Raw genomic sequence first — 12,839 nt, forward strand, 5'->3', positions numbered from 1 at the left:
GACTAAAGTGACCATTGCTAAATGACATTCTTTTTCTTCCCAAAATGAACCATAGGTTCAGTATCAGGAGCATTAATACTAACATTTCAGTGGGGGGGATCAGGGCTGCATTGCATTAGGCTGCATCCTCAAGAATTTGCTTCCTCAAAGAGAAGGCAGATTAGATGGCTGGGAAATCATGTCACATGTCTGCCCTAAAACTGGCTAAGAAGAATGTCATATATTTATCTTTTTCCCTTGACTGCTTTGGGTTTTTTCAACTATAAGCTTGTGGCAGCAGAGGTCACATATTCTGCGCATCTAAGGAACCTCTCCAGTGTCAACACTCGGATACTTGTCTAGTGCATTCAGAGCTGGTCTAACTTTTCCACTTGGAGGACCATACTTCTGATTTCAGTGTAAGGAGGACTTGACTGACTTTGACCACCTCTGAAAGCTTCATCTGCAGCTCCCAGTCTTTTTGCCTGATTCAAGTATTCTCATTACTTCAAACATTGTTTTCTGAGTTTTCAAGAACAGTATTGATTCACATTCATGTGGTCTGTAAGCATGACTAGCCAGCATCATTTAATTATTTTTCTTTTTTTTTTTTTTTAATGGGAAGAGTAAAACAAAATGACTCTGGCTTTTGATCTTATTTGGGAATGCTTTTTTTTTTTTCCCCTGACAGTGCAAAGGGAGAGTTGTGACAGACAAATAAAATAAGCAACAAAATATGTCCATGGCCTGTCAAAACAATTGTTATGACAAACTTTGGTTCTCTTTTCAGGTCTGTCACTGAGAAGTTGTATTAGATTAATGTAAAGTATCGATCTGGCATGAATGGATTCTGCCAAATCGAATTAGTTTAAAAAATTATGATGGGTTATTTATTTATACTAGCAAGCTTTCTGCTAGAATAAAAATCATCCTCCCTCTTGTAGCTGTTGGAAAAGACAAAAGGCAACACAAATTCTGTCTAGTGTACTCTGGTTGATTTGAGAGAAGTGTGTTCATGCGCCTGATCCAAGTCAAATGGATAATACTTCAAGATGCTGTAGTTCACAAATCTGACTGATCTTAGGCAAATTGGTCTACATGCTCTTTTCCCTACCACCCTTAAAGACAGATGCCAGCTTGTTAATGTTTGCTGTAACTACTTTGAGATTCTTAGAATAAAGACGTTTTTGTACAGTAGAAATGTTTATGGTGATGGTCTACATAGAATCAAGTTTCAATTTCCTGTACTCCAAAAATACATCCACAAAATATGCAGTGCACTTTATGGTTGTCCAAAATAGCAACACTCAAAATAGAGCTTGGATGCCAATATGCTATCTAGAAGAAAAATTAAACTGATCCTAGAGTGTGGAAAACCAGGCTCTTTGTTTTTGCCTGTCTCTATGTTTGGTCACTGTTTTCACATTAGGATCAAAAGTTGAAGGAGATGAAAGGTCTTTAGGACTGGATGCTTCCCAGAAAGGACAAGGCTAAATTAAAAGGGTTTTACCTTTTAATTGACCTTCACGTCTTTGGTAGTATGCCATTTCAGCATCTGTTGCTGTAAAATGTTCATTTCAGCCTCAGTAATCCCTCAGACAGTGAATCAAAACTCCCTGATCCTTCAGTCTGGCAGAGGAGGGTAGGGAGAAGATGTAACAATGACCAAATATGGAAAGATTTTGGTCTTGGACTAATTAATTTCAGTGCTGGCTCTTCTTAAAACCAGACCGGCCTGGATAGGAAGGAAGATGGAACCACTGTTAAATCAGTTGTTAACAGTTTTAAAAATGTGTATAAATAAAGGTTACAACTGTTTGGATAAGAAGTGGAGCTGAATCTACTTTGGTTGTTGTTCTTCAGTACTGTCACTAAAATTCAGAGAGCTAGAAATCTCAGGAAAGTGCTGAGGAGGTGAGCAAAAAGTGCAAAAGTTGTACAATCTGTTCCTGGAAAATCAAGCTCACGGCTGACTTAGAAGATTGTCATGGCAACGCAAACTCACTAAATACCAAGTCCAAGCCCCATTTGAAGGTCTGAGGCCCAGAAGAAAGAATAGAGTATTATTACTGTGGAAGTCAATTCAGGATCATATAAATCAAAGCTTCAGAGTAAGGGGGTCTGTATTTCCTTTGATGGTTAGAGAGCTCAATAGTTGCTTTCATTCTGGCATCCCATAAGCTAACATTAGTTATGTTGATAGTCTTTGCTATAAACTATACAAATACAGGAGATTGCATATGAAAATACTTTATAGCAGCTTTACAACTTGGGCCACAATCTGATTGTCAGAAGGAACAAGACTCCCTTATGCAGTGACGAGCAGCGTATAATGAGCTCCAATCTCAGGCTCTCTTTAGACTACAATGGGCTTTTTCTTTCCTCAGCTGAGCATTAAGAAAGCTCACCAATTCATTTCTATACATGCAGAATCAGGCCCAAAGACAGCAGGTTTGATGGAGACTTGATTGATGGTTCAGCAAACCCTTAATATGTTCTGATAGACTGAGGACTCATGTTTTCCGAGCAGCACATGCTTTCCTGATGTGCTCCACAGGACTTTCTTCAAAGGGCTGAAAGTACATGGCAGGAGAGGCACTACAGGGGAAGAGCTTCAAATTCTATAAAAAGCATATTATTACAAATGTTCAGCATTCACCAATGATCCATACTGGTCAATAAGATGAATACTAGCTGCCCATTCATATTGCCAAACAAAGAATAGGTCTGGCGGAAACAACACAAGCATATGACTGTAATTTTTGTTCACGGATGTGTGTGCATGCACTAGAAGACTGTAATGTAAAAATCGATGTTTCCTCCTCAGCTGGATTACTGTAGTCTGAAAAGTAAATGAGTGGCAAAAATAGTTAGAGGTACAGAAGACATACAGGTGAAGACAGACTGGTGTGATGATTCATCTCAAAAAAGAAAACAATGACCATCACAGTTGGTACATGGTGAGTTCTCACATTACGATGTTCCAGTTCATACATATCCAATAGACACCTATAGGCTGTCCTGAGAGACAGTGGACTTTAGTGAAGCAGGCATGCCAGATATCAACTTTTAGCAGGAGTCTGGATGGTAAGAGGACAAAATGGCTCGAGGCACCGTTTCCATGCAAAGAGAGCGCGAGGTAGAAAAATTCTTAATTGAGAGTGAGACAAGGGACAAAGTGAGACTAGCATTGGATGGCTATTATAACTGCTACATAGTGATGGCCAGTGCCACACAGAGCTTCATAAATATGTTGCTAAAATGCTTTGGTATTCAGAGGTACCCTCCAGTCATTAACAAAGGTCTGAAATACTGTTGGAAAAGATTTTAGGATGAATTAGAAAAGAGAGAGTCCTACTAGGAAGCTTTCCACTCTGAGAGCTGGATTCCCCTGTCTGTTAAGTTGTCTTTGCACCAGATGGAAGTTTTTTCCTGCTTTGGAGAGGACGGGGAGGATCTAGAGGATTACACAAGCAGATGAGGACACCGGGACCGGGAGGGAGAGAGGTCTGTTGTTGGCACTGTTGTGTTGTGTGCAGGTTTCCCCCTACACCCTTGCTGTGAGATGGGAGGACCTGCTGAGGACATCCAGTTCTCCAGCATGATAGCTTTCACAGAGGTATTAACTCTCCGCAGGCTATGTCGCACATTTCGGTTTCCTCAGCATAACTGCTTTGGTTTATGGTAGACCCGGACGCTATTCCAAGAAAAATACCTTTTGCTAATACTCATTCTGTTCTGGCACCTGGCTTAAGCTGTTCTGGCAAAAAGTAAGCTGGTGTGAGCTGTATCACCACTAAGTGTTTTTGGTCAGACTGGTTTGACAATATTTCTAATCTTTCTTAAGAGTAGACCAAATATGGCTCTGCCAGAAGTCTGGGAAGCAGTCTCCAAGGAGAATGTGACTCATTCGGAAATTGAGGTGGGCCCCAGATGAAAATGTGATTCAAAGTTGGTTGAGTGTAAAAAGGCAAAAAAAGATAAGGCTTTATGAATGCATTGATTTGTAATACAGCTTCTCCTATTCATTTCTTGTTTCCGTGTCATGCCAGGTCTATTGCTTCACTGTCTTCACAAAAGACTAAGCACTCTCTTAAAAAGAAAAAATTCTCACCATGATTCAGTTTGTTTTATTTTCCATATCCCAAGGCACTATTTTCTACGACTTTTAATGCTAGCATAAATCTCAGCAATTACATCAACTTTCTATGGAGTAAAACTTCTGTGAGCTGAAAATCAACCACCCTGTCTAGTGTGGAAAATTTTTCATTCAGCTAAGGTTTTAGAAGAGTGCAAGAAATATAAATTACAATGCATTATTTCATTCAAATTCAAACATTTAGTTTCATGCTTTGAGTCAAGTCTATTTTGCTGTGAGTGGTAGGTCTGTTGAGGCATGGGGAGTATTTCTAAATCAAACTCAAACTTTGTGATGAATCTGCCCCTCTGTTGCACTCAGTTATTTTTTGCTGGTTTGGTTTTGGGTTTTTTTTTCTCTTTTCTTATTGGTAACATTTAGTTTCTTAAAATTTGAAGCCCGAGGGTTGATTACAGACGGTATTATCTTGATACCTAGGTGTTAGGCTTTGTGTTGGAGACAGAGTTTTCTGTCCTTGCGGTCATGGGTGCATCTTGCTTTCTTCAGATGAAGATGAGCAGAACTCAGTGTCAGCTTTGCAGGGGGTTTCTTCCTCGGGCAGCTCTGAAGAGCTCATATGGAAGGAGAAATACCATTCAGCTCACCTGGCCTCAGGGTGTCGTATCACTGCAACACCAAGGTCACTGAAGAAAAGTAGTATAATGATAAAAAATTGAACATAAGGTACTGAATATAATCTTTTAAAATCAGCTGGCTCAAAAGGGATGAAGTTGATGTAAAACTTCTAGTTTTGGGTTTTTTTAAGTCCAATTAGTAATTGATTACTTTTTGCTATACATTCCTCTCCACACCCATTTCTTGCTTGAATATGATGAAAATTTTTCCTCAAGTCTGGCAAAAAGGGTCATGTTAGGGAGAGCGAAGGTTTGAGAAAACAATAGGCAATTGAAGGAAGTCCTCTAACTGCAGAGAGTAAGTTACTGATATACATTTTTAAATCTGGAAAGATAAGATATTAGCAGTTAGCATTGACACCTATCCTGATTTTTTTTTTTTAAACTTGATATTGACTATCAGCTTATGGTGGACCATCCCCTTTTCAAGTAGACAATAACACTGAATGAAAAATACTGTCCAAAAGTCACTCCTCATTGTACCTTTCTTCTTGGCTTCTTGTAACAAATGAGCCCAGTGCTTTTCTGGAGAAATTAAATGTTGGCTTTTGTGGTTTTTTTTTAATGTTTCCAGATGAAACCGAGGCACACATTGACTATGAAGATAACTTTCCTGATGACAGATCGATACCTATTGTTGAGAATGAACATGTCAATGGCAAAGAGGAAACTGAGCAGGAGCAAGAACAGCTTTCCTTCAGTAAAAGTTCAGAGGAAGGAAGAACTGGAACTACCAAAGGTGTTACTCAGGGGACAGACACTTCTGAAAAAGGAAGCAGGGCACCAACTGAGTCCCCTGTGTCACTCCTAAGCCAAAAGAACTTGTTTTGGTTTCCATCGGAGGCTTTCAGTGAGCCTGAATCAGAGAAAGAGACAGGTGATTCCACTAAAGCACAGTTTTCTGAAGGTGATAACCACATTGGAGTGAAGACAGCCTATGATGAACCTGGTGCCAAAATGTTTTATGACAGTGAGGATTTCCCCATTGGACCCATTCTCACAACTAATGATACAAAGGCAGAGATAGATGCAGTTGCCATTACTGATGAGTCGTGGTTAGACGGCTATCCAGTAACACAAGAAGTGGTAGAGGATGATGAAGAGGAGGGGGATAAAGTTGATGGTTCGATGGGAACAGAAGATGATGTTGTCCTCACGACTGACCAACCGAATCACGTTGAAGTAAGAAAATCAGGCAATGGTAGCCCAGCTCCAGAGGAAGGTTTAACACAGATTGTGGCAGCAACAACGAGGATAGATGATGAAGGGGCCAAAGAGACACTGGTACCACTTACGTCAGTGAGTGGTCTGGAGAACTTAAGTGTGAGCAGAGGTTATGATGATGCTGCATGGGACCACCCAATAACATCTCTGGAAACTGTGACTCAGGAGCCCAGTAAAACGATGCTGTTTGACATAACCAGCTTAAAAACGTCCATGTTAGAAACCTCTGTGATGGTCAGCCCCTCCGATCACACTCTGTATGCCGAACCAAAGGAAACAACTGCCTACCCAGCACAAGTAGCAACCACTGCACCAGCTCCCGATATCATTACTGACACGTCGTCCCAGGAATTAGCTGAGCAAGAAAACCTCACCCAGGGCCTTGGAGAAAAGCCCCTCCCCACTTTGGAGCCATGTGAGGGAGAGGATTGTCCCAAGTCCAGTAAAGGTGCTATCATAGCAGTAATTGTGATTCTTCTCTGCTTGTTACTGGTTGCAGCTGTACTGGCTGTGTGGTTTTTCAAAAAACGGCAGCAGAAGAATTCTGTTTATAAACTAAATGGAAGGTGTCAACCCAGACATCATTGCTACCACCACTACCACCACCAGCACATCGAAATGCAGAAAGTCTAACCAGGGGTCTTTTGGCAGAGATGCTAGAAATCAGAAGAAAAACATATTGATGCTAGAAGGATCACATGACTCATGGATGCTAAAATCCAGCAGTGCAGAAAGCAGAAGAAAAAAAGAATGCTAAAAGAACATAGCAGACAGAAAATATTTCATCCTTTTGAAATCAGTTTAGCATATTCGACCTTTCAGAGCTAAAGAGTCTGTATGTTTTTATCACAAGGGTCTTTTGGAGACATCAGCAGGACACAGCATGCTTGGTAGTACATCTACTATTTGTTCCGCTTTTACATTTTGCTCCTATTAATAATAAATTAATTGATTAATTTCTGTGTTACCTGGTTATAATGTAATGGCAGGGCTGGTCAGGCCTTCTTGGTCTATTCTCAGTGGAAGAGGGAAAGAAGGAGGGAAGGAGGGGAGAAGGATGTTTTTGGAGCAACCACACATTTGGTGTTTGTTCCTTTTTTAGAACCTTGCCCAAGCTGGTCAGGATAAACCACCGTAGCAAATTATTACCTGACGTGTCTTAAAAAGAAAAACTATTTGCTACCATACTTTAATGGATAGTATTGCAATGATTACTAAGGTACTTTTCTTCAACGTTGTGAATTTAACAAGCCACAAATGTTGGATCATTACGCTATTTTTCCGGAAGGTGTTCTTTTAGCCTTAGTGAAGAAGTGCCATTCTTATACTAATCTTTTTATAGAAATCATGATGTCTCCCTGGAATTCAGAGAACACTGTAAGTGCCATTCTTCCTTGAGTATCAGCAGGAGAGGAGTCAGAGCACCTTTGATTCCAGGTGTTATGATGAATAGCCTCTTATTACAGAGCCAAACAGTGATGAAGCACTTTCCAGGGGAGCCCTATATAAAGTCGGCTGCTTTTCTGAAAACGATACTGACTGACCGAGATACTGAATTTTAATTCACAGCCAGCAGTACCTCTGGCAACTGAAGCCATGTATAATACTTCTGCCATATGAACTCTGTGGAAGGACTGATTTTCACCATTCTGTTCTTTCATCAGCTGGAGGGGTGTCTGGGCTGGACGTTGGCTATGGGAGATGGGTATCCATTTTGAATGCTAAAGCAAACCTGGGAAAGAGAGAAATTGCATCCAGTTGATAAAATGCAAACACTTGGCTTTTAGACTGTTGTTGCTGTAAAAACACAGAGGCTTTTCCAACAGTATGTTCCATTTCCAAAAGTTCTGAAAATAAACAGGGAGAGAGGGGAGGATGTTTTCTAGAATCCCTTAACATAGTTCTGGTGACTTTAGTATGAAATACTCTTCCTTACCTTTCTGAATGAACAGGAGAAAGACTGGCAAATTTGAATTATCTGCAGGTCAGAAATAAATTCATCTGCCACTCTATTGTACAGCCTTAGCCAAAATATGCCAGTAGTTCAACACATCAAAATATTGGAGTAAGAAAAGGTGACTGGGTGGGGTTCACCCGTTTTCATGTTCTGCCTTGAGTCACAGTGGCAACCATCTCTAACTCCATGGAAGGTAGACTTTATGAAATGGAGTACAGAATTGGGCCCGTCATACATAGAGCCATCAATCTCAGTGCTGGTAAGGAAAACAAAGCATTTTTAGACAACAGCTATATGTTATCTTGGAGAATTTGACCTCAGAATGGTAAGAGTTGAATCTAACTGCCTGGCAAGAGCCACAGTAAATAAAGAAGGACAGAAAATGTACAGATTTGTAAATACTGTGTTCTCTGACATATGCATGACTTTATGCTTTTAATGCATTCTAGACTATGAAATAACCTAGAATTTCTGTTGTAAACTATTTTTTTATGCAGTAATGTTTAAAAAAAAACCACCAATGGATTTCGCACTAAGCAACTTCATGGAGACTGTTAACTCAACTAAAACATATCATCTGTAATCTCATGGAAATATGCTGAAAAATAAACACAGGAACATCAATTAAAAATATTGTTTAACTGAAAGGTACAAGTATGTGTTACAGTACTGTGTAGCATCATTCACAATGAAAAGTCAATACTATCTGGCTCAGGAACTGAACATGTGAAAATGAGACTCAAAATATAATTACAAACACAAATTGTACAGGGATCTTATTTGAGACTTAGAAATACTTGTTATTCATGAACCAGAAGAAAATGTACATTAACATAATGCTTTGGAGATATTTAAATAAAAATCAAGTCACAAAAAAAGGGAAAGGAAGCGCTTGTGTGTGTTCTTGTACAAATCATCCAGTTTGCCCACATGTTTATGGAGAAAAAATAGGTCTGTCACTTGGATAATTCTTGTAGAAGACAGTCTGATATTAAAAAAATTAGCTGAAAAGTGTTTAGCTTAGGCTGCCAGCCCGGTTCTGCTTCAGAAGACCATCTACCCCCTTTTGCAGCATCATCTGTTTGTACTCATGGTTTTCACTTTACCAGAATGATTCAGGGAGTTTGGGAAAACTAATAAACAGATGGGGATAAATAGCCCATGAATAATACATTTGACTTAGACCTTCTTTTGTGTGCGAAACGTGGCTAATCAAAGACAGTAGGGATGGTGAACAATAAATATAGTACAGTAAATACAAAATCTGAAGATGATAAGGTCAAAATACAGTAGGGGATGAGTTACTTATCACAAGAATTAAGAGCTGAAAGTGCCAGCTGTGGGTTGAAATTAGGAAAGGAAAAAGGAAAGGGGGAAATACCGGGAGCGATTTTGTGATGGTGACACCCAGTCATTAAGAGATTGATCTGTTGCTCTGTGATAAAAGTCATGTATCATCCTCTTCTAGGGAAGCCACGTATTACAACAGGCTGGCCAGAATCAGCTCACTGGTGTTAAGACTGAGATATGATCTCCCATTCCCCTCCTTTTCTTTATTAACAACTACCTATTAACTGGGCCCCCATTTCATATAGATCACATGCTGCTGCGTCTGAGCAGAGCCTTGTATAAATTTGCTGTCAGGCGGGCTGAGAAGTGACACCGTGCGGTGTTAACATTGAAGCTAGTGGCAGTGTTTGGGGGTTCAAGCCCTTGCAACCAAAAGGTGTTTGCTCCCCTTTGTACAGAAACACTGGGATCATGGATTTTAGATATGCAGTAAGTATGTTTTCAGTCTGACATCCCCTCAATTTCTGTGCTTGTCCTTTCATTTGCCAGCTAGGTGACAATATATGGTTTATTTCATTGTACTGCCTTATTGCATACTGTACCTCAAAAGCTATTATGTTGAGGATTTGTTGCCACAGGCATTGAAGCCAGCATAGATTGATTTTTTTTCCTTCAGTGAAAAGAATTTGGGGTTTTTTATATCCAATAATTTGTAATGCAAGATACAACATAATATATATCTGTGAAAGATCAGAATATGTAGCTATGAATGACCATTTTAAAAATTAGTCATAACAAAAAATTATTAGATAGTTGTAAGACTTCTCAAGCTACAGGGTTACCACAGTTCAGGATATACATAAATGTTTTATCCCTTTTCAGATAAGTGATAGTGAGAATGGGACAAAGGCATAAAGCCCCAATTTTTTTCTTTAAAGTTAGTCGTCACATAAAATTACACCTCCGACCCCCATATTTCCACTTGAAAGTAAGCAAGTTCCATTACTTTGCAAAATAATTAATCAGGAAAAAAACACATTTGTTACTTCATGCCACTTAAAAGGCCTACCCAGGAGGTACATCAAAGGGAAGAGAAAGTTAAAAATAATCAAAGAAAACTTAGAAAGTTTTTCTACAGAAAAGGTTAGCATTTATAAACTTAAAAAATTCAGAACACTCTACAGAATATAGTTTCCATATATCATTGGTACTCTAAGGAGAGAGAACAGGGGAGGGAGGAGAGATGGGTGTCTAAACCACTGAATATTTCCTTGCCAAAAATAAATAAATAAATAGGTATCTATTTATTTTAATATTTTTTCCTAGGCACTGAAGAGGACTTAAGATACAAAACCCTGATTTGCCGGGGTGTGCAACCCAACTTACTTTGGCTATTTCTTACTTAACTTCTTTTTTGTATATAGCTTAAACTCTCCACACTAGGTCATTCAAGTCTTGACTCACCAGAAAAAAGAAGTCGCTGTTTAAAGTATGGCAGACAACCAAAAGTTCAGACAGCTGCAATGAAGGATTAGTTGTGGGTTTTTCTCACTGCCTTGCTACAAACTGCATCACAGCTCTATGTTCAAACATTATTAAATGGGAATGTTTTCTCTGGCACTGACTACTTCTCCCCACAGTTTAAGTATTGAATTTTTTTAACTGAAGTAGCTTTGGTTTACAGCTCACATTAGAACTTAAAAACATATTTCCATAGTAGCTGGCATATGCAGGCAACTGTTTATTCTCAGTACCAGCCATAATAAACACTTGTACTTTTATAATCCAACAAATCTTTGTCTAATCACAACTCCGTTTTCAGAGCTGTAAAATTTGCATGCTATTTAAACCATTTTTCATTAAGACTCTCTAGAAATTGAAAGATTTTCTAAGTCTGCCTTCATTATCAATACAGAACAATAATTCACTGTAAAGGATGTGGAGATACACGGTGGGTATTAATGGCAACAGCCTATTGAGAAAAAGCTTTGTAAAGCAGGACACACTATAGGATTTTCAGGGGAACAGCTTGTCTTGAGGAGACGCACCTTTAATTCTACCTTGACCTTATTCTGGCAAGTGTGAAGAAATGGCACCTCCTTGGTCAGACGGGCTTCCCAGGTGAATTGCAAACAGCATCCAACTAACTTTCGGGTTTAAATTTTAGCATTCCAAAGCAGAAAAGCTCTGGAAAATGGAGCAATTTGAATTCACTTTTGGCTCATGAATTGTCAACAGACCTAACGAAGGTCTGCTTGCAGAATCACTACGGTGAATGAAAAGGCCCAGCAGGACATTTGAATTCCCGCTGAATTTGCCAGAACTGATCATTCTAAAAGTATTTGTTTTTCGCGGCTGACTTTATTGGCTATTGGAGTTGCTGAGACACAGAAGTATGGAGCCTGCGATGCTATTTTATGGGAACAGAATTAAACTTTGAGCAGAAAAATTACTACCACCCTTCTTCCTTTTTTAACGAATATTGCTATTTATGAGGATGAATTAGCAAGAAGCCAGTAATACATGAAGAACTGCTATCAGTAAGAGCAGGTATTAATTTGAAAAAGATTACATACTCAGCACAGTCTGTCAGATACACTGATTTCCAACCTGTGAATGTCTTCCCTTGCCCAAGCTTTGGTTCTTATGTAAGAAAGATTGTCCTGACAGCCAACAGTCTTGTTTTTCACATAACCAAATACCCATTTCAGCGCACCAGTGTTTGTGACTCATTTTAATCTTCAGCTTTCAAGCAGTTCCCCATCACGCAGGACCCCATCCAACAAGAGATCAAGCACAGGAATCGCGCTGCATGCAGACCCTTGTGCTAGCCATCTGCCAGAAGATAGACTTCACCCACTGTTAACCTCTAAGTGGTGACAGAATGGCATGCTCAGAATTATCGCAACCTTGCTTGTGGGCAACAAAGGAGGATCAGAGGCCAACAGCAGCTACCCAAATAGCCAGCTTTGTTACTAGGAATGTGAGCAATTGTTAAAAAGTGTAATTGTACAGCTCCACAACAAGCAATACTACCACCGAGGTTGAGATGAATGTTATCTCCAGGGTCAGCCCACACATGGTACCGACGCTGTGTTCGAGTCAGTCACACGAACACAGTGGCTTCAACAAAATGACGCTTCCCTGAGCATCAGCATCATCCTGTAAGCCTTGTCAAAAAAAAATGGAGACAAAAATCTAAATATCCCATCAGGTTAGGCAGAAGCTGCTAACAGCTGAGGCAGACAATTTACAACTGCAAGAATTTGGGGTGGCAGAAGGGAGGAAAGAACCATATTCCCGCAGCCTCCCAAGAAGAGCTGGCAGGGTCAGAGAAGTGGAAGAAAAGACACTAATTTATTGCAGTCACATGTAAATGTTGGCATTTAACAACAGCAGCAGCAAAAGAAAAATCAGTTAAAAGAACCTGAGAATGCTGAAAAAAGCCACAATAAATACTGAAGAACTGGAAGAGGAGCTATTTCTCATTAGAAAAGAACAAAGGTTTGAGAACTACTTGTACTTATTAAGATTGAACTGGCTTGGGACCATATGTAGTGGAAATTAAGAAAGCCAGAAAAAATCCACAGACACTTGAACAAAATGAAAAAGGGAT

The 12,839-nt window shown here is 39.5% G+C and overlaps 1 protein-coding gene across 1 annotated transcript in view; it reads left to right on the forward strand.

Moving 5' to 3' along the window:
- The window catches only part of SUSD5 (sushi domain containing 5), a 43,043-nt gene extending 36,434 nt beyond the window's left edge, over positions 1-6,609 (forward strand). Inside the window, exon 5 of the mRNA XM_072851418.1 lies at positions 5,327-6,609. Within this exon, the coding sequence (XP_072707519.1) occupies positions 5,327-6,609 (1,283 nt within the window). The remainder of the gene's footprint in view (positions 1-5,326) is intronic.
- The last annotated feature ends 6,230 nt before the right edge of the window (positions 6,610-12,839 follow it).

The sequence above is a fragment of the Ciconia boyciana genome, chromosome 2 (genome assembly GCF_034638445.1).
Source record: "Ciconia boyciana chromosome 2, ASM3463844v1, whole genome shotgun sequence".
Lineage (NCBI taxonomy): Eukaryota > Metazoa > Chordata > Aves > Ciconiiformes > Ciconiidae > Ciconia > Ciconia boyciana.